Source organism: Microcebus murinus, chromosome 4 (genome assembly GCF_040939455.1).
Source record: "Microcebus murinus isolate Inina chromosome 4, M.murinus_Inina_mat1.0, whole genome shotgun sequence".
In the NCBI taxonomy this organism is placed as follows: Eukaryota; Metazoa; Chordata; class Mammalia; order Primates; family Cheirogaleidae; genus Microcebus; species Microcebus murinus.
The window spans coordinates 76482332-76504245 of NC_134107.1; the positions used below are offsets into that span (position 1 = coordinate 76482332).

A 21914-nucleotide genomic window follows, 5' to 3' on the forward strand; every position below is an offset into this window, starting at 1 on the left:
ACTTTCACCTTTTTATTTAAAGAAAGCACTTTACAGCTTCTCATTGGCTCATCCTAGTAGCCAGCATCACCTCTCTTGAGCTTTGAGCCCACCATTGTCTAGACACAATGTAAAACCTACATTCTGTGAAAATAACCATTTTCTGGTTCTGTTGCTGGATAACCACTTAAAATGAGAATTTCTTCATTAGATCTTGGAGGGTGCAGAAGGAAGAAGATACAGTTCCTCTAATAGGTACAGCCATGAAATTGTTTCAATGAGATCTTCTGTAATTGCTATAGGTTGAGTCACAATTCTTAGCACTAATTCTAATTCTATGCTCTTAATTTTTTTTTTTTATTTCAGGAAAATATGGGGGTACAAACATTTTGGTTACATGTTATGACTCTGCCATATCCCAACCATGATTTGAGTATGCTCTTAATTTCTATTGGGCTTTTTCTCCCCTACTTTTTTTTTATTTCTGCTGTGTGCTTTGTTTCAAATCAGATCCTGCGAATGTAAAAAAGGATAACTAATCCTAATGTTTAAGCCATTTAATTAATACTGCATTTTGTAGAGGGGAAATGATGATTAAAGTGGGGTTTTTTAAATAGCAACAATACCAAGTAAAAATTTTATTAACACTATTTCCAGAAAACAACACCAGATCTGCAACTAATTTTTATAGTATATAAGCAATTGCTATCATTGACCTTACAATCTTTTGAAAATGCTTTAGTAAGATTTTTTTAATTACCAATTTGAGGCTATTAATTTTGAGCACCAGAAAAAGGTTTTTTTTTCATATTAATTTTACATTGACTTCTATCTCAAAGTTCATGCTATGATAAAGACAAATTCTAGCAATTACAGTTGCAATTTTAGCTTGATGGCAATGGAACCAAGGGAGGTTTTATGTGCCAGGACTATGCTAATCACTTTATAAACATCATTGCATCTAATCACCACAAAACTGTATAAGGTACATATTTTTATCCACTGAATGAGGAAGCAGATATTCAGACTGAGTTGCATAAATCACTCAGCTATAAGGATTGAAGCCCAAGTCTGACTGACCAATAATCTTATCATTACTTCTGAATGAAGAAGATTTTTATAAATACACTAAAATAAAAAATAATAATAATTAAATAAAACCCCTGAGAATCAATGGAAGAAAGCCTTTAAAATGCATTTCATAAAATCAAATAAAATGAGTAGGTGTTGGTTAGGGTGTATTGAAAGAGGTGTTATCATGTTGCTGGTGGGAGTATAGATATATCCTTTCCACAAAGAAATTTGGCAAAATTGTCATATTCTCAAAACATTTTTGTCTCCTTTATCTGAAATCCCATTTTTTGGACTGTATCCTAGCATAAGGACAGAAATGTGGACGAAGATTAATGTATGTATAACTGACAGGATATTTAATTTTTAAAAAGGTCCTTGTTGTATATAATACATACATAAAAATTAAATGATACTATGTCTGGACTTTGCTTCAAATTAATTTAGACCAGGTTATTTTAAATGGATTGAAGCTGGGTGATGGATACATATATGTTTATTATACCATATCTCCATATAAAAAGTCTAAAAATACTTACATAAAAAGATTTCACCAAGTATCACTTTAGTGAAAAATATATTATACTGTGGTATTCCAAGAAGACAAAATATTATGAAGCCATTAAAATGGATGCTTTTGAGAAAACTTTAGTAACATAGAAAATGCTCTCAGAATAATACAAACAGGACAGGAAATGGATAAAAGTTCATTTTAACTATATAAAAGAGTTAAAAGAAGCAAACTAAAATGTTAATAGGATTGTGACCTTTTTCATGTTCTTTTGCATTTTCAAATTTTTCACAAATACCATTTATATTCAGAAAAAAAAAATAAAAGCCAGTAGTGACAGAGAATAGTCAATCTTTACCCATAACAGCTTCTTTATTATTGTCACTGTCAGAGATGGGTCACTGGTCTGCCCAGCCAACTGAGCCAATCTGACCCAGCTGGCAATTTTTGGTTACATGTAAGGTTTTTGGCAGAGGAAATCGGATTGTTGGCTTTGTAATTTAGACTCTATAATTCTACTGCAGAACATAGCCATTTGTGTTTATGAGATGTATTTCCATTGTGAAGGATTGATGGTGAAATTAATAGCTCTGCTTTATTTCTGAGTGCTCTGGAATTTTTTTTAAATGAAATCTATGTCTTCACATACTCATGCATTAAGTATTTAGTAAGAGCCTACTCTGTGCCAGGTACCATGCTAGGCTTGGTTTAAAAAAGGAAAAGATAAAAAGCAACTGAAGTTGTTCGAAAAGAAGGAGAGGGGTAGGGGAAACTCAGTCTAATGGGAAAGGCAGTGTCAAGACTTACAGCATCATGTAACAAAAGGCTGTGTGTGAACCCAGACTGGGAGTCCACAGGCTTGACAGAAGTCACTTGCTGTTAAGAATTTTTATTTAACAATTAAACTTCTAGGTATAGTATATATAGTGTGGTACATTTTCCTCACACAATTTAGATTTTCATACTCTGCTCTTAATTTCAGGCTTTTACAATATCCGTATATGTGATTTTTGGGATTAGTCTTAACTGGTGGGTCAAGTCAAGATCTCACTCTTACTTTCAGATCCTATGTGTTTACTTTATTGTGTACAGATTTTTCCTTTGAGAGGTATGAACACTATATTTCAAACACCACAACCTTCTGTGGTTCCACAGCCAGCAAGCGAAAATTTCAACTGTAATTGCTAGAATTTGTCTTTATTATAGCATGTGCATTTCACAGCACCTTATGAAATAGAAGTCAATGTAAAATTAATATGGAAAAGGATAACTTTTCTTTTTCTGGTGCTCAAAAGGAATGGACTCAAACAGCAATTTAAAAAAATCTTATTAAAAGCATTTTTCAAGAGTGTAAGATCAATGATAGTCATTGCCTACATCCTGTGAAAATGAGTTGCAGATCCAGTGATGTTTTCTAGAAATATACTTAACAAAATTTTTACTCGGCATTGTTAATTAAAAAAAAATAATACTTTAATCATCATTCCCCCTTTGAAAGATGCAATATTAATCAAATGGCTTAAATATCATAGTTAATCAGCTTTTCATGGTCTGAGGATCTGATTTGAAACAAAGCACACAGTAGAAACAAAAGAAAAGTAGAAAAAAATTGCCCAGTAGCAATTAGGAGCATAGAAATCAATTTCCAGCCGGACTGTACAGTTAAACATGAAAGGCAAAAACATGCAGTTCTGAAAGATAATAGGGAAGAATCTTCATGGCCTTAGGGTAGGGAATAGTTTTCTCAAACAGAACACAATTGGACTTCATCAAGTCCAATTATGAAATCATAAAAATCAAAAAAGTTCTGTTCATCAACAGAACTTCTGTTCAAGAGGACACCATTTACACAACAAAAACTAAGTCCAGATTTTAAAAAAAGATAAATTTGACTACATTAAAAACAAACTTGTATTGCAAAAAACACTTTAAGAAAAAAACGAAATGCAAACAACAAATTGGAAAAATATTGCAATGTATTGTAGACAAAGGGCTAATATCCATATTAAAATTACTTTTTATATAGAGGGGAGAGAAAAGGGACCGAACATCCTAGAAAAATGAACTATATACATGAACAAGCAATTAACCAAAAAGGGATGTAAAAATGGCCCTTCAAGTTCATCTTTCAAGTTCAACTTCAAGTTCAACATCTTTCAAGTTCAACTTCAAGTTCACCATCTTTCAAGTTCAACTTCAAGTTCAACATCTTTCAAGTTCAACTTCAAGTTCAACATCTTTCAAGTTCAACTTCATTCATAATAAAACTACACGGAGATACCATTTCTCATCCATCAGTTCAGCTAAGAATCAAAAGTTTGATTCTGATGGTGAGGCTATGGAGGAACAGGCAGTTTCACACATCGTTGGTGGGCATACAAAATGGCACAACCTCAATAGAAAAGAATTTGGCAACATTAATAAAACTACATATGCACTTACTCTTTTACACAACAATCACACTTCTAGGAATTTACTCTGAAGGTAAGACTTCCAAAAATATGAAAATACTAACACACAAGGTTAGGATTGCAGTATTATTTGTAACTATAAATACTGAAACTACCAAAATGCAGAAATATAGGAGAATGGTGGAATAAACTACAGTATTTAAACTCAAGGAAGTACCATGAAGAGAGAATAAAGTAAGGAAGATTTCTATAAAATGACATGAAGTAATTTCCAGGACATAATGTTCAGACGAAACAGAGTACATATAGGAAAAAACCTTTTATGTAAGACAGAAGGGGAAATGCCAAACAAAACAAAACAAAACAAAACCAAATCTGCTGACTTTGGCAAAAAGAAATTCAGAAAGAATAAACAAAAATGCAATTGGTTACCCAGAATGGGTGGGGCAGAAAGAGGTGAAAGGGAAGGAGAAGGAAATGATATTTGAAAGCACATTTGAATGGATTAGACTTTAGGAAGCATGTTAATGTACACATTCAAAAAATAAAATTAAATTTTGGACTTGATCCTGGACTAGAGGGAAAAATTATGCTATGTAAGGAAACTACTGGGACAATTAATAAAATTGGAAAATGGACCGTAAATTGTACCGTGGTTATGGAAGAGAATGTCCTTGTTCCTGGGGAATGTATACTGAAGTATTAAAGAATAGAAGAACAAGACATTGCAACCTATTCTCAAAAGACTGAAAAAGTATGTGTTCACATCTTTGATATGAGTATGTATGTATTTAACATATACATATATGTATATAAAATTTTTTAAATGACAAAATGTTAAAAATTGGTGAATCTGAATAAAGGATTAAAAGTTCTCCATTATTCTTACAAATTTCTACAAAGCCAATACTATTTCAAAATTAAATATTTTTAAAACACGATCTAATTTAAAGCACTACTTAAAATCTCAAAAATCAATATTGCAGTGATAAACCACTGAGGGTTTTCATGTATACCTATGACGGATTTATTTACTTATTTCATTGTTTACAGTAAAACTTTTTTTTTTTTTTTTTGAGACAAGGTCTTGCTCTGTTTCCCTAGCTGGAGTGGAATGGCATCATCATAGCTCACTGCAACCTCAAACTTCTGGGCTCAAGCGATCCTCCGGCTTCAGCCTCCCAAAGTGTTATTATTATAGCCATCTGCCATTGTGCCCAGCCCTTATGGTAAAAGATTTTAATGAATGCAAAATGGATCCCTTCAATTTCACTGCCTTCATTTCCAGACTATTGAAGGAGCAACGGAAATGCAGTTGTGCCTCTCATCCTGTTAGGCAATGCTTTTTGTCTCTAGCAAAATTTGCCCAGTTAGATATACTGCCTAATCAGTTCAAATGCACTAATAGATAGACTGGAGTTACATTTTAAGCTCAGAGTATAGAAAATATTGACTTTTACATAAAATATAACATGAAACACTTGAAATTAAACAGGCAATGTGATCAAGAGTACTTACGCACTAGTTCTGAGTATTTGTACATGAACCATCATAACTGCACAGTGGCTCTCAGAGGCAGAAAAGTGGCACAGGCCAATCAGCTTAATATAATCAGCGCAATCACCAGCCAAGAGCCCTTTAACAATTACTTCACCACTTTTAACTTGAAGGTACCACAGATTAAATATCCTTTTACTTGACCCAAACTGAGCAATAACATTTAAAACACACATTATAGAGCAGTGCAATTATCCCTCAAAATAGGCAATGATTAATTAATAGGCACAATTAAGAGGTTGACAAAGCAGATGTGGAAAAATCAGGATGTCACGATAAGTAGCAAGGAGAACATATACCTTGATATGGGGACCAAAATATGTGGCTATCTAATTGGGGGTTCTAATTCAAAAATTTTTCTTAGTAGTCATTTCAACAGTAATTCGAGAAACATGCACTTAACTGCTGACAGGGTGTATCTGGGGAGAGGATGACAGGTAAGCACATGCACTTTGATACATATTGCAATGCCTGAATTTTGAAGAGTATGCATTACTTTTACCATTTCAAAAAAGCTAAAATCAGATCTAGTCATCTGACAGGGAAAAGATATACAAATGTACATGGCGACAGCAAGTTGTGTGAACTGACTTTATAGAGATCAAACTGAAATTCTAGTGTTTTCAGACATAATAAACATTAAGTTCAAAATTATTAAAAGCAAATGAGACGGGGAGGGGTATATACAACCACAATGAGTAAGATGTGCAACGTTTGGGGGATGGACATGCTTGAAGCTCTTACTCGAGGGGGGAGGGGGGCATGGGCAATATAAGTAACCTTAACACTTGTACCCCCATAATACACTAAATAAATAAATAAAGCAAATGAGATAAGCAAATGACAAAATGTAGACATTTTTCATTCAAGAATGTGGAAGCTCACTGGACTCAAAACACCAAATCTTTATTATATAAAACTTTTATAATAATATTAATGGCAGTTAGCTTTAAAAAAAAACAGCAAAATACTATGAATTAAATGTACAACAGATACACAAAGGACATATTACTTTGGGGGAAAGTTGCTTTTAAATATTGTACATTTCCAAAGAAAAATTTGACATTGGGAGACATTTTATTTCACTCAATTTTTTAGTAAGAATTTTGCTCTTTAAAAGACATAAAAAATTTTTCTTCTTCTTCAACTTTTATATGTAAAAGTTTATATGGTAAATTCCATAGTAACAGGCTAAACCAGATGAAATACATATGTAAAGCAATTTACATGATTAGAAGGCTAACTATGGTATTACTGCATAGGTCTGCGATTACTGCATAGGTTTAATATTAATATTATTGCATAGGTTCTAAATCTATTGCAAATGCAGTGACTCCTCAGTTTTAGACTTATAGTTGCACCATCCTAACTGCATCTAATGGTAGAAGCACCACCTTGTGGCAAAATTAAGAGCTTTTAAATTACAGAAGTCAGGGCTGGTTAACCAGAGAGAACAATTCTATGGGTTTCTGAGGCACAGCGATATTTTATTTCTTGACCTGTATAGCAGTGCCACACGTGCTCACTTAATAATTTGTTAACCATATGACTTTTCTGTATTTACTGTATTTCACAATTTTGAATGTTTAGGAAAAAATGTTTTGTATGTAAATGAATTAAAGGCCATGTCTCAATGCTTGATTTTTCCAAGCACTAGTTATATTCCTAGAATTTCCTAGAACTACAATGCATTCTTAACCTTGTAAATGCACTGTTGTATTTTTAGGATATGAAACAAAACACCAGAAAAAGATTTATTCTTTGGTAAACAACAAAAAGATTCCCTACAGATGTTTTCCTTACAATGTTTTCATCCCTGCTCTCTCATAGCCCCCATGAGCAAATGCAGGTGCTCTGCAATCACCTAAAGACCTCTACACACCTATAACAACAGGTCTGACAATTTTCAAAAGAAAAAAAATAGATTTTCCTGCATCAATATAGAATATCAAGGATATATGACACAATTAACTTTGCAATAATATTTAATCAAAGAAGTTTTCCTTCATGTTTTATTTATCATTTCCAGGGCTTGATACACACTACTCACAAAATGACTTGAATTAACTGGAGAGATTTTCACCCTCTGTAACTGCTACCTTTCTTGGCCCAGCTAACTGCATCACATTTAGTACCTCTTTTCATACCTAGAGCAATATTTTTAAAGGGAGAAAGCCTTATTCCTTTTTCCCAGGAAGCTGTTAGGATACTTCAGTGACCATCTCCTCTCTCTTACCCCTCACCCATCTAACAGATGAATGAGAAGAGCCTGTAGCTGGTGCAGCTCGTAGCTCGGTCTGAGGCAGTGTGCCCTGTGCAGAAGCAACACTGAATCATCCAGACCTGCCTCCCCTCCTAGCTTCTATTCCATCATGCACAGCAATGCTCACTCCTGATTTAACCTCTGCTGTGTTCACATATTGGGAATATAAGATTTAGAGTGCAATAAAAATGTGGGCAGGTCCGCCTGAGAATACTTCACAGGACAATGCCTTTCACTGGGTTAATGCTACCTGCTAAAGTAACCCTTATGCTAAAATTAGGTACAGAAAATATTTTTTAATTAAGTCATTAGAATGTTATATAGCAACTTTTGACTGAGCCCATTTCAAAGGTGCCATAATATGGAGGCAGCCACTAGCCAAGTGTCTGTCTCCTATAATTTGACACATTCCAGGTATGACTATTGGTCATGAGTACCATTCAGTCAAACGTTTGTTTCTACCTATGAAGAAATGTCAGGTTGCTGCACTGCCAAGATCTATAACCTCCTTAAGCAGTCTATAAATATATCTGCCTCATAAGATTAAAGAAAGAATACTCTCAGGGGTCTTTTTAGGGAGTGTTAAAGAAGAGAATGGGATTATTTAGCTTAAATCTGAAGAGGCCAAATTCTTACTTCCCCCTTAAAACAAGTAAGAAAATATAAACTTAACATGATCTACTAAGATTTTTGGAATTGTCCATTCAGAAATATTTCATAGAAACCAAAGTTAAAATAAAATATTATTAACGAAAAGTCTTAGCACATTAGTCTTGGATATTCCACATTAGTTATATTTCAATATTGTAATATAACCACAAGGTTCAACTGACCATTCTATCTAAAAAAGTTCTTTGATATTTTCAAGAAGCTATAGTTTAAAATCTTTTAACCCTTTTTCTCCTAGAAATAGGTGCATGCATGAAAAAGAACTATTAACAGCAGAGAATAATAGAGAAAATTACTACAATTCAATGTGAATATAATCTTTTGAAATCTTTGCTACAATTGGAATAAAAAACTCAATAATTCTAACAGAATGTTCTTTTTAATAAAAACATATCTATTCAAACTAAAAGGTACTTCTAATCATTCAAAATCTTATAATAAGCATAGAAAAAAACACATCCTTAATAACAAATAGTGAGCTTAGGCACAGTTTTACATAGATTGTTTTACTTTCAAGAAGTCAAAAGCCTCTAGGAAATCATTAAAATTCACAAGAAGTTAAATTTTTTAAGCTCTTTCCATCAACTTTGGCTAAATGTAACTACATTAAAATACTGACACAGTCTATAATCATGAAGCAGAAATGTATAATGGTAAATTTATTTTAATCCTTATTCAAAAATGATATTTAAATAAAGCTGTTACTATACCAGATTTAAAAATAAGGAGAACCAATGCTATTATGTATGTTCTTGAGCTGTGAAATTTCTCCAGTAATGGAGTAATGTTCAAGGAAATGATATTCAAAAATATAAATTCTTAAACATTAGCTTTTTTCTGTTAAGTCTTTTTCAACTTCTTCAGTTAACAGCAATACTTCGAACATTTTCAACTGTAAACTCTTAGCTTGTAATGTTTTGCTTTTTCCTGTATCTTGAAAATTTCTAAGTGCCATTAAATATATTATCTTCTGTTTCTTCTTAAAGAACTAATGTTCATAAACGGATCATCATCGTCATCCTGAAAGGATATACAAATGTTATATTAATGATTGTTCCATGTTTCACTGAAATAAGATAGAAGTTCTTATGGGCAAAACAATATCAGTAATAGTCACTTTCTTCTTTCACATGGGGTAGACTCCATTTTTCCATTTCCTTTATAAATGCAAAATATATAAGTCTAATTAAATTCTTAGCAAGCATTAAAAGTAAAAATTTATGCTGCTATGTATGTGTATGTCTATATACCTGCAATATATACCATATACATTTCCTTCAATTATTAACTTTCATAAGGCAAATGAGGTGCGGGTATGCCAGAAAAAATATTCCTCAAGTCATTTATATGTGGTTTTTGAACAGGTTTTTTTCTTCAGTTACATTACAGGTTTATCTGCTATTCTGGAAATTCACAGCCAAAAAATCATGAAGCCACATGGAGAAGATCTGCCTCAAAAATAGCTGTAATTCTTATTTCCCATTACTCATTTAATGCTAGAAATAGCCTCTTAGACTGATGCAAAAAAAACACACAAAAAAAACAGCCTTGCAAAGCAATCTTTCAAACAGTTTTTTTGGAAAAAGAAGTAGATGGGTATGTCAAGAGTTACCATGCTGCTGGGCTATAATAGATTATACACATGGTAAGAATAAACAGAAATATCAAACATTAACTAAGAATTTAGTGAAAGACAACGAAAACTAACAAACCTCAGATAAGTACAAGGTATACATTTTGATAAGGATAACATAAAATTGATCTTTATGTATTTTATATTTTTATGTATTCTATAACTAAATATTCAGAAGATAAAGCAAATTTGTTTAAAATTTTTGATTTATATTTCTTTTAAGACATTAATAAAAGAAACTATTATTTGATGTTAGGCTTTGTTGATGGTATTAACACATTGGAATGTTAGCTAAGTTAACTATTTCATAAGAAATACAAATTCACTTTCATTTATTGATTCATCTTCTGCTATTATAAAAGGCAGAACTTTAATAAATCAGAGATAAGTCCAAGTTGAAGTCTAATAGAGAATTTGCTAATAGTTCTTTTTTGCAGTCCACATAAACTAGTACACAAATTTTTAACTGTAACATATAAACCATATGTATATCTATATGCTTTAGAATAAACAAAGGAGGCAGTAACTGCTCATTTCCCTCCTAGAAGCAATGTGCTAGTATTAATAGCAGATTGAGCTCTTGCTACTGTTTTTCTTCACAGCCTGAGTTGTGGTGAGCCCTCTCAAGCTGTTTAAAAACTACAGGTGAGATTTAGGGAAGACAACAGCAGGAGTCGAAGCTCAAAACGAAAGGGGTAAGTCATGTGTTGCAACATGGATAAACCTTGAGGACACTGTGGTATGTCAAATAAGCCAGTCACAAAAAGACATATCCTGTATGATCTCACTTCCATGATGTGACAGGCCTAAAAGAAACAGCTGCAAGCAATTCAATTAAAAACTAGCAAAGGCCCTTCAAATGGCAGCCATGGAGGAAAGGGAAAGGCCAGCATCCTACAGTCATGCAGTTTAATTCAACTTAATTGAAACAACAAATGAAAAAGGCAAGAGGCAAGTTCTAATTAGACCTCTTCCTATTCCTCCTCATTCAAGCTAGAGAACATCATCTTGGAGTTTCTCTCACACATTATCTTGGAGTTTCTTTCACACATCCTGCCATATGGCACTTCAGTCAATGCCCAAATACCTCCATGACACGAAAATCACCACCATGTACCATCTCATATACGATGCATGTAAAGCATACAGTTAGTCCTTAATAAATATTCCATTACAGTACTATTAAAAGCTCTTGGGATATCACCATCATCATTCATCCAAATATGAATGGCAGAAGCTAAAAAAATATTCTGATCCTACTGTTAACTGGGCAAATTAGAGTTGAGTCAATATCATATTTTACAAATCTGCAGGCTTTTTATATCTAAGATAATTACCTTGACGGGCACTCAACAGATGTTACTTGTTGACTCTTAACTATAGTTCAAAGTAAGGTTATCAGTGAACTATTTTTAAAAATAATTTCTAGCAATCAGCTAGTAGTCCCTATTTAAATTTTACAAAGTTAAAAATTAATTGAAATTTAACACTATTACTTTATTACCTCATCTGATTCAAAATCAACCCCTTTGGCTGTTTGGCTCTGGGACATGCGTTTGCTGGAAGATGCGCTTGACCACCTGAGGCAAAAAAACAAACAACAAAGACAATGAACTACGGGATGTATAAAATGTGCCTTTCTAGCTAATTTTTTCAATCTAGTAGCAGCCATGAATAAAAATAACACACAATTCCCTTCAATCTACATTAGAGGCAGTCAAAATGGAATGAGGAGAAAAAGGGCTTGGGGCCAAGGTTTGAATTACAGTTTTGCCATTTACTTATTATGTGGCTTTGGGCAAATTATTTAGCTTCTCTTTGCCTCAATTTCCTCATCTGTAAAATGAGGATAATAGTCTTTTAAAGATAAAATGTGTTAATATGCTTAAACACTTTGAACAGTGCCTGACACATATTAAGTACTACAAAAATGCTTATAGTTCTTATATTAAAATGTATCTACTACCAACTCCTACTTATGAAAATTGTGAGAACACTGAAATACTTTACATTCAAATCTGAGTTAACAAGAAAATCATGATTCCTACTCTTATAAGGCTTGACTTGTAGTAAATACCTAACTCTTTATTATTATAATAATAATTTTAATCATCTTGGATCAGAAGCCAGTAAACTCTGGCCAGCAGGCCAAATCTAGTCTGCCACCTGGGAGGTAAGCCTGGGTTTCACATTTTGAAATGGTTACATTTTAAATGGTTATTTAAATACCTACCTACATAGTATCCTCAATTTTGCCTCTTGGCCTACAAAGCCTAAAAAAAATATTATGCTATTAAATATGAAATGTCCAATTTTGAATAAAAGTTTAGTTTATATTTCAAACAAGAAGCAGTGCAATTAATCAAAGTATATGCTTAAACTATCAACACAGTTTTGCCTTTTTTTTATTTTAGCGTATTATGGGGGTACAAGTGTTAAGGTTACATATATTGCCCATGCCCCCCGCTCCCCTCCCCCCTCGAGTAAGAGCTTCAAGCGTGTCCATCCCCCAAACGTTGCACCTCTTACTCATTGTGGTTGTATATACCCATCCCCTCCTCCCCCCTTCCCCCTCCCACCCTCCTGACACCCAATAAATGTTACTCCTATATGTCCACTTAGGTGTTGATCCATTAATATCAATTTGCTGGTGAGTACATGTGGTGCTTGTTTTTCCATTCTTGAGATGCATCACTTAGTAGAATGGGTTCCAGCTCTATCCAGGAATATACAAGAGGTGCTATATCACCATCGTTTCTTAAAGCTGAATAGTATTCCATGGTATACATATACCACATTTTATTAATTCACTCATGAATTGATGGGCACTTGGGTTGTTTCCACAACTTTGCAATTGTGAATTGTGCTGCTATAAACATTCCAGTGCAGGTGTCTTTTTCATAAAGTGACTTTTGATCTTTTGGGTAGATGCCCAGTAGTGGAATTGCTGGATCAAATGGTAGATCTACTTGTATCGCTTTGAGGTATCTCCATATTGCTTTCCACAAAGGTTGAACTAGTTTGCAGTCCCACCAGCAGTGTAGGAGTGTTCCTCTCTCTCCGCATCCATGCCAGCATTTATTGTTTGGGGACTTTTTGATAAAGGCTATTCTCACTGGAGTTAAGTGATATCTCATTGTGGTTTTGATTTGCATTTCCCTGATGATTAGAGATGTTGAACATTTTTTCATGTTTGTTGGCCATTTTTCTGTCTTCTTTTGAGAAGTTTCTGTTCATGTCCTTTGCCCATTTTTTTAATTAAAAATATTAAATATTTTTACTTCTTTATTTATTTATTTTTCCAGAGGAACAAGAGCAGGTTACAGGAATTGCCCATTTTTTGATAGGGTTGTTTGATTTTTTTCTTGCTGATTTTCCTGAGTTCTAAATAGATTCTAATTATCAGCCCTTTATCAGATGTGTAGCTTGCAAAAATTTTCTCCCATTCTGTGGGTTGTCTGTTTGCTCTCTTGAGAGTTTCTTTGGCTGTGCAGAAGCTTTTTAATTTGATCCTTCTTAATGGTAGCTTGTTCATGCCAGCAGCAAAGAAGCCTAGAGAGCAAGTGGCAATGAAATCATGAAAGGCATTTTCCACAACTTGTTGAAAACTGAATAGTTTTTCTTGCAAGACGTGGTCCAAAGCCTGGAAGAAGTGGTAGTCAGTTGGCACAAGGTCTGGTGAATACAGTGGATGACAGAGAGTTTCCAAGTCCAGCTTCTGTAGTTTGAACAGCATTGTTTGTGTAATGTGTGATCTTGTAAGAGGATTGACCAATCTCAGCTGCTTCACAGCAAGCATCCTCATCATTTAATCCAGTTGGTTGGAGGAAACATCTGCTGACTGACCAGGTTTCATGAAGCTGTTGTGGATAATACCAGCGCTGGACCATCAGACACCATTAGCTTTTTTTGATAAATATTTGGTTTTGGACTGTGTTCGGGCACTTCATCTTTATCCAACCATTGTGCCAAAGGCTTGTGATTGTCAAAAAGAATCCATTTTTCATTACATATAACAATATAGTGCAGAAATGGTTCACCTTTATGTCATGACAGCAAAGAAAGGCAAGCTTCAAGACAATTTCTCTTCTGATACTCATTTAATTCATGATACTCATCTATCTAGCTTCTTTATCGTGCCCATTTGTTTCAAATGGTCCAATACTGGTGGAATAGCAATGTCAAATCTTGCTGCTGATTCACGTGTAGGTTGAGATGGATTCGCTTCCACCACAGCTTTCAGCTCATGATTAACCACCTAGGTCTAAGGTTGCCCACGTGGCTCAATTTCAAGATTAAAATCACCAGAATGAACTTCTCAAACCATCAGAGTACTGTGTGTTCATTAGCCACATCCTTCCCAAACACTTCATTGATATTTCACGCTGTCTACACTGCATTGGTTCCATGACAGAACACATATTCAAAAGAAACATGAATTTTTGACTTATCCATGATTTTACAAAAATTGCTGTTAAAAACAAATTTAAAAGACAATCACAAGCCAAAACATGTGTTTAAAGGAATGAGGAAGTACATTCACAATAAAAAAAAAAGTGTCAAAGTGAAATGTCAGAGCTATCAACTGTAAAACTTAGTACATATAGAAATTGGACATTCCATACTTAATAACCTAGTATTTACTGTCTAGCCCTTTATAATTTACAATTTTATTAACATGTTTTCAGATGTTCTTATAGCAAAAAAAAAAAAAAAATGTCCAAAAGTCTTGTCTAGACAAATTAAGATGGAAATCAAGGGATCTTGTGTCAGATGTAAACAGCAAAATTCACAGGTCCTCATACACAAAAGTAAGGGACAAGAGGATTTCTCAGGCAAACCTGAAGAGTAACTAAGGTTCAGAGGCAAAGGATCAGCAAATTTATCAGGGTCCACACCTAAGCGACAGAACTTAAATGCTTTAAATCTGTGGTTCTCAAGCCCTGGGCTGTAGCCTGGTACCAATCAGTCCGTGGCCTGTTAGGGACCAGACGGCAGAGCTCCACCAGCCTCCCCCTGCTCCCCACCATGGAAAAATTGTCTTCCACAAAACTTAGGAACTGGGGGGCCACACAGCAGGAGATGAGCTAGCAAGCAAAGGTTCATCTATATTTACAGCCCCTCTCCACTGCTTGAATCACCACCTGAGCTCCTCCTTGCCAACTCCCACCCCCTGACCCCCATCTGTGGAAAAAATTGTCTTCCAAGAAACCAATCCCTGGTACCAAAAAGGTTGGGGACTGCTGCTTTAAATTATAAATGAAATACCATACACACCCTGCAATTACTAAAAAATTCTGCAAAAATATTCTAAATCGTCATTCAGTTGCTGTCATTAGAAACACAAGTCTGTAAGGCTGATTTCAGATTTGTTTCTAAAATGTCCATTTCTAAATAGCCTCTCAAAATTTAAATGATTCTTACTGCTTACACAATAGTTTGAGAGCTTAATTACTGTGTTTAGAAGCAACAACATAGAGATGAGTTTGGGAGAATGCCTGGCTTGTGTGACTAATTGGGTGACCTTAGGTAAGTTACTTAGCCCACTGTGCTTCACTTTCTTCATCAATAAAATGGAGATGATAGAGTTATGATTATTTCTATCTCTTGGGGTTTTTGTGAGCATCACACAAGCTCATTCATATGTAAAGTGCTCAAAACAGTGCCTGGCACATAGGAAGTACTAAACTACTGTCAGTTTACTACCTCATGTCTAAATAAGAAGTCAACAGACATTTATATTGCTGAAAAGTAAACAACCCAAAATGATAACAAAATATTTTTCTTTAATATCCTCAAACATATGTCAAATACTAAAATAGTATTTTTCATTAATTCCTTGATCCACACCTGAAAAAAAACCCAGAAAGCTAGACCAGATTTGTTTGTTTGTGCTTTAATTTACAAAGGCAAGAACAACCAAAAAAAGACCTAGAAAGGGGCTTTCACTTCCTTCCACAACCTAAGGTATCCTGATATGGATTTCTTCCATATCCATTTATTGGATTTCTTCCAATAAATCTCCTTTTCCCTAAGCAAATTTGAGTTAGGTTTCTAGCAGCTGGAACCAAAGGAGTCCTGTTTAATATGCATAAATGAGCCTGAAAAATTCAAGTAAATCTTCATGAGCTAAAAGAACTCCCTCAGTTATCTACCACAAGATATATAAAACTACTTGCATCTGTGCCCATCTTAGTATTTTTACTCCTCCTATAAAGGCCAGTATGGGCTTATGCAACTTTATACTCTACTGGAATTTTCTCGCGTCTTTCTTGTTGCTTTTTCTACTTTACCCAAGCTTTAAAGATTGTAACTCCAGGATAGGAACACAAGCCTCTGCTCTCTCTGCCTTCTCTTTCAAGGTCACCCCACACACCCCAATGGCTTTATGTACCATCTGTATGCTGTCCCACGGTAAATCTAGGTATCATTCCTAACCTCTCAGCTGAGCTCCAGACTCTTATTTCCCATCACCTATAACCTCCTTTCATGTATGTTTTGCAGGCATCTCAAACTTTTCACATCTAAAGCAGAGCTTTTGATTAAATATGCCTATCATCCCCTATAAACATCTGTTCCTTTCCTCTTTTATGCTCTTCTCTCAGTGTATGGCACAATCTAGATGCTTGAGCAAAAAACCTGAAAATCAATCTTGATTCCTTATTCTCCCTTACTCCAAATAATTCTATCCATCCCCAAGTTTTGTTATGTCTATTTTCAAAACATACCCCCAAACCACCTATTCTTTCCATTCCCCCTGCCATCAGCCTGTGCAAGCCTCCATCATCTCTTAGCTGGACTCTGCTACGGTACCCTCCTTTCAGGTCAGCCTGTTTGCACTCCCATGTCCTGCAACCGCAGGGATCCTTTATAAATGTAAGTCAGACATCACCACTTCTCTCAAAATCCTTCTCTGACTTTCCAGTGCATTTATAATATATAAAAAGTTCAAATCCTCACCATGCTCACCTGTTCCTGCAGTATGATTTACTCCTGCCTCTTTCTATTCTTATGTCAAACCACCTCCTTTTCCACTGTTTCTTCTTCAAGAGACTTTGCATGTGCTTTTCCCTCTGCTTTTTGCAAAGCCAAGTCTCTCTTCTTAAAATTTCTATGGCCTCCTCAGAGGCTTTCCCTGACCCCTTCAAAGTGGATGTCTGTGTTCTATGCCACTGTTTGTTGTCACTGCACCCAGATCATCTCCTTGAATGCATTCTAACACATCCACTAGGACTATACTTTCCAGGATTGTTTCTATAGTTTGTTTCTAACACATCTGGTGAGCACCAGCTCAAACACTACCTACTATCTTTGATCTATCGCAGAAAGAGGTTGGCACTTCCTTTACATTTCATTAACCCTGAATAAAATTTATCCTGGTGGATTAGCAGTCCCCTGGAATTAGCATACCACTTTAGTATAAATTCCTTGAAGGGGTATTTCTTTCATCTTTCTAACACCAGCACCTAGCATATGTTTAAGGATCTAATAAGTGAATGTGGGGCTATATTTACCAACTTTTCCAATATTGACCCTTAATTCTCAAAGGGTCAATACTGTAGCCAGGGAACAAAAACTGGTTCCGGGGGGTGGGAATGGGGTGAAAAATTGTAGGGACTACAATGGTTTTTGGCCCTCTCAAGCTCGACCTTTCCCAACATAATTTCATTCTTCAGTATTTAATTTCCATATAAATTGTTTTTTCTCCTTAGGTAATGAAGAAATGGTTAAGATCACAGGAAAAAAGCTTGAGGAACACTGATATAAATCTCCCTCTCCCCTCCATTGCTCCTGTTCATGTCATGCTGGGATCATCACTTTCTGCCCTACTAAGCCAAACAATTCCCATCCTTGAAATTTCAAGTAAATTTTACTCCCTCAGTGAAGCTTTTTCTTCTTCCATAGCCCACACTAACCCACGCTTTCTGCTCCTTTTTCCACCTGCCCATAAGCACTCATATTATGTGTCTGTATCATAAAACTTCACACATAATTATATACTGACTCAATCATTCTTTAAAGAATTCAAAAATGTGTTCATTTTTCTTTTCCACTAAATTTAAGTTGCCCAAAGGCAGAAACCATCTTAAACATTTATGTCCCCCATCAGACATAATATAATACTCAAACAGAAAACAAGTATAAACCAGGTTTTTTCTTAAGTAGAAATTCTCATTAATTGAGCTTTAGTTAAGTTAGTATCCACCCAAAATGGTGACAGTAAACCAAGTCAAGCTTAACAGCAACAGGCCAAAAGCAAGAAGAAAAGCATGTAAATACTCTGAAGGCAGAATGAGCCTACATGATTCTCTTTTTAGTGTTTAGCACAGCACCATGTATAATTAAGTATATAAAAATATGATAATGACAAAAAGCTAAAATCATATATTAACATAATACAAAATTATTTTCTATTAATTGGAGAGAACAAGATTCCATTAGGAAAACCACTGGGTAATAAAGATAAAAGGAAATGAAATATAGGTGATTTAAATTTTCAATGAAAATACTTGTAATAACACTGCATCAACTCTACAAACTAGCTCTTAGTCTGTTTTCACTCCTCTATATACTTTACTGCTAAAAATAAGTCTGTTAAATTTCAGTGACATAGAAAAATATATAACTATAGAATTCTGGATAATTTTAATTTTTTTCAGATGTTTCTTTCTGCAGGAAGTCCATGAACCTACCTCTGTTCTGTCTTTGAAGTGGTAGGAAAAATGTCATCGTCTTCCACATCTGATTCATCCACCTCGATTACCTAAGGTGGAGGGTGGGGCACAAAGCAACAAATAGGTTTTGTGGGAATGGAACACCCAAATAAAAATAGATTAAATGATTAAATCTCAAAGTGTTTTTTTTAAAACATACAAAAAAGCCAAAATAAGAAGACAGAAACAAAGTGAGTAGCAACTATTATATTAGAACTAAAGGTCAGCCTGAGCTCCATCCAATGTCTCTCTTCATTCATAAATACTATTCTCTATTCCATGTTTTAGTGCACTTCTCTCCTGGCCATCCCTGGAGCGTGGTACCCAAAGGAACAGATTGGTGAATGACTCCCACAGGCTCGTGTGCAGACTGTGCCTGTGATTTTCTTCTTAAGTTCTGATGGGTCACCAGACCATCAGTGTTCCACCTCCAACTTTAAATGAGGTATCAGAATGTGTGGGACATACTGGATATCCTTCTGTTACATTTATCCCTGTTAAATATTGTTTGTTAGTGTTAAGACCCAATAAAGATATTTCTGATTCTTGATTCTGTCACTTAAAATACTAACTATTCCTCTACATTTTGTGTTATCTTGACACTTGATACGCACATTTCCTAAGTCTTCATCTAACTAAAGTGCAGATGAGGATGATGCCAAGGACAAAATACTGAACAAACAGCACCTGGGGCCAAGGATGCTGCTAGACATCTCACAACGCACAGGATAGTCCTTCACAACAAAGGATTATCTGGTCCAAAATATCAATAGTGCCACTACTGAGAAACCCTGATAGAGAGGAAATTGTATTGGCTTGGGAGTTAAGACACATGGGTTTTGAAACAGGTAACAGGAGAGTCATGCCAATACCAGACTCTTTGGAATCCAAAGGAAGAGCAGAAGGTCTATGTTAAATCTACAGCAGAACATAGAGATCTTTAGACTCCAACTTTTTAGGCTGTCTTGAGTCTAGCATCAGATGATAAGGCACAAGCTGGTATTATGAGAGTGTAAGAAACAAAAAGAACGCAGGTATAAATAAAACCTCTTATATGCAATGAATGCACCCTCAATATTAGCATACCATGCATGGGGCCTTTTGGTTCAATACTGTTATCCTTAAAAATATTACTGCACATTTAACACTTATGGATTTCTAATAATATGAATCATTATTTTTAAAAAGAGAGAAAAACAAAACAAAACAAAATCCTAGAAACCCTGAGGAAAGATGACCGGTATAGCCTCCCTCAGCCTCCACTATGGCAAGCAGTAGCGGTAGCAGAGAGAGAGAGAGAGAGAGAGAGAGAGAGAGAGAGAGAGAGTGTGTGTGTGTGTGTGTCATCCGTGGAGGCAATTCTGAATGCCATTCTGCTTGACAATTCAATAATTTTGAATACTGGCTTACTTATGGAAACTTGGTCTATTTGTGTATGGTTTTGTGAACAAAATTAACCCAGAGGCTTTAACATTGGTTATTAAGGAGCTTCACAAAGCTACTGAAGCACTAAAGGCTGCTGAAAATACGGCAAGCAGACTTTCTGGAGAAATTCTGATGAGATATGTCAAGCTCTGCAAGATGATTTAAAGACTGCTTTGTAGTCAAGAATGTACAATGAAATTAATGCATGCATCAGTGTAGAAATATTTTCCTTTTTAAAATAATTATAAAACCATAGCTTTATAAATCAGTGGAAAGTGGCTTACAGAGAGAACTATCTTATGTGTTTTCATTACATCTTGCTTTTTTTTTAACAGCTTTGGCATTATGTTCATATTTATGTATTCCTTATTTATGGCTCTGGTAACTTTAATTTTCTAAGCAGTCTAGCAGATGTACACATCTGCTGTACTTGGTTGATGTACAGTGGAACCCATCGGTAGTGATGTGTAGTAGTAGTTATGACTTATTGACATTTCCATTATAAACTTAAATTTTGAACTGTTTATGCCTAAAAACTGTGGATTTATGTTGTATGGGATGGAAGTTGACAGGATTTCGGCTATCACTTGTAAATTTTGATTGAGATTCATTATGTATATCAGAATGTTTTTTAAAAATAAGAGCATGGAAAACATTTCTAGCCATCTGCTCTTTAACAAAGAATATTTACCTTTCTAAACACTTTGTTGGGCAGTTAATAATGTGAACCAGATCATTTTTGTATTGACTGAAAAACTTTTAGAAACTTAGATTGTAAAGGAAATGACAGTGCTTAGCTTAGCATTATTTATATTTAATAATTTAATAATTTAAATCTAATGAAATAATTTAAATCTAATGAAAATGTTAGCTGAGAATTTTTTTTTAAGTTTTATACCCTATAAATGAAGGCCTAAAAAAATAATGTGTAGGCCGGGCATGGTGGCTCACGCCTATAATCCTAGCTCTCTGAGAGGCCGCGGTGGGTAGATTGCTCAAGGTCAGGAGTTTGAAACCAGCCTGAGCAAGAGCGAGACCCCATCTCTACTATAAATAGAAAGAAATTAATTAGCCAACTAAAAAATTAGGAAAAAATTAGCCGGGCATGGTGGCGCGTGCCTGTAGTCCCAGCTACTTGGGAGGCTGAGGCAGAAGGATCCCTTGAGCCCAGGAGTTTGAGGTTGCTGTGAGCCAGGCTGATGCCACGGCACACTAGCTCAGGCAAGAGAAGTGAGACTCTGTCTCAAAAAACAAAACAAAACAAAACAAAATAATGTGTAAGATGAAACATAGCCAACATGCAAAACTTCTGTTTACTTTTATTATGTAAAAGTAATTTGAGTGCTTACCTAATAAATCTTGAGTAGTTATTTAATAAATCACTAGATGGATGGTAAGTTTCAAAAGATATTCAATATTTTCTGAAGAAATAAGGATTTCTAGTCATTAAACAAAAACTAATCTAAAGTTCTGTATCAGGAATTATAAGTATATATAAGTATGGCTTTTTGAAATCATTTTGTGTGTCATTATTTTTACCCTTAAAGCTTTAACTCATGAAAGTGATGATAAAAAATAAAATTTTAGAAAATTTAAGATAATACTGATTCTGTTCTATAACAGAATCTCAGTGAAGTTTTTTTGGCAAGATTATAGATTTAATATGATTTTATTGTTTCTT

At 34.7% G+C, this 21914-nt stretch overlaps 1 protein-coding gene across 2 annotated transcripts in view; it reads right to left on the minus strand.

Moving 5' to 3' along the window:
- Nucleotides 1-6415: 6415 nt before the first annotated feature.
- The window catches only part of MRE11 (MRE11 double strand break repair nuclease), a 63328-nt gene continuing 47829 nt past the window's right edge, over nt 6416-21914 (minus strand). For both annotated transcript variants that reach the window (XM_012739669.3, XM_012739671.2), the window contains 3 exons: nt 18788-18858; nt 11599-11674; nt 6416-9481 (listed from right to left, as the gene is read on the minus strand). In XM_012739669.3, coding sequence (XP_012595123.2) covers nt 9425-9481; nt 11599-11674; nt 18788-18858 — 204 coding nt within the window. In that variant the 3' untranslated portion in view covers nt 6416-9424. The remainder of the gene's footprint in view (nt 9482-11598; nt 11675-18787; nt 18859-21914) is intronic.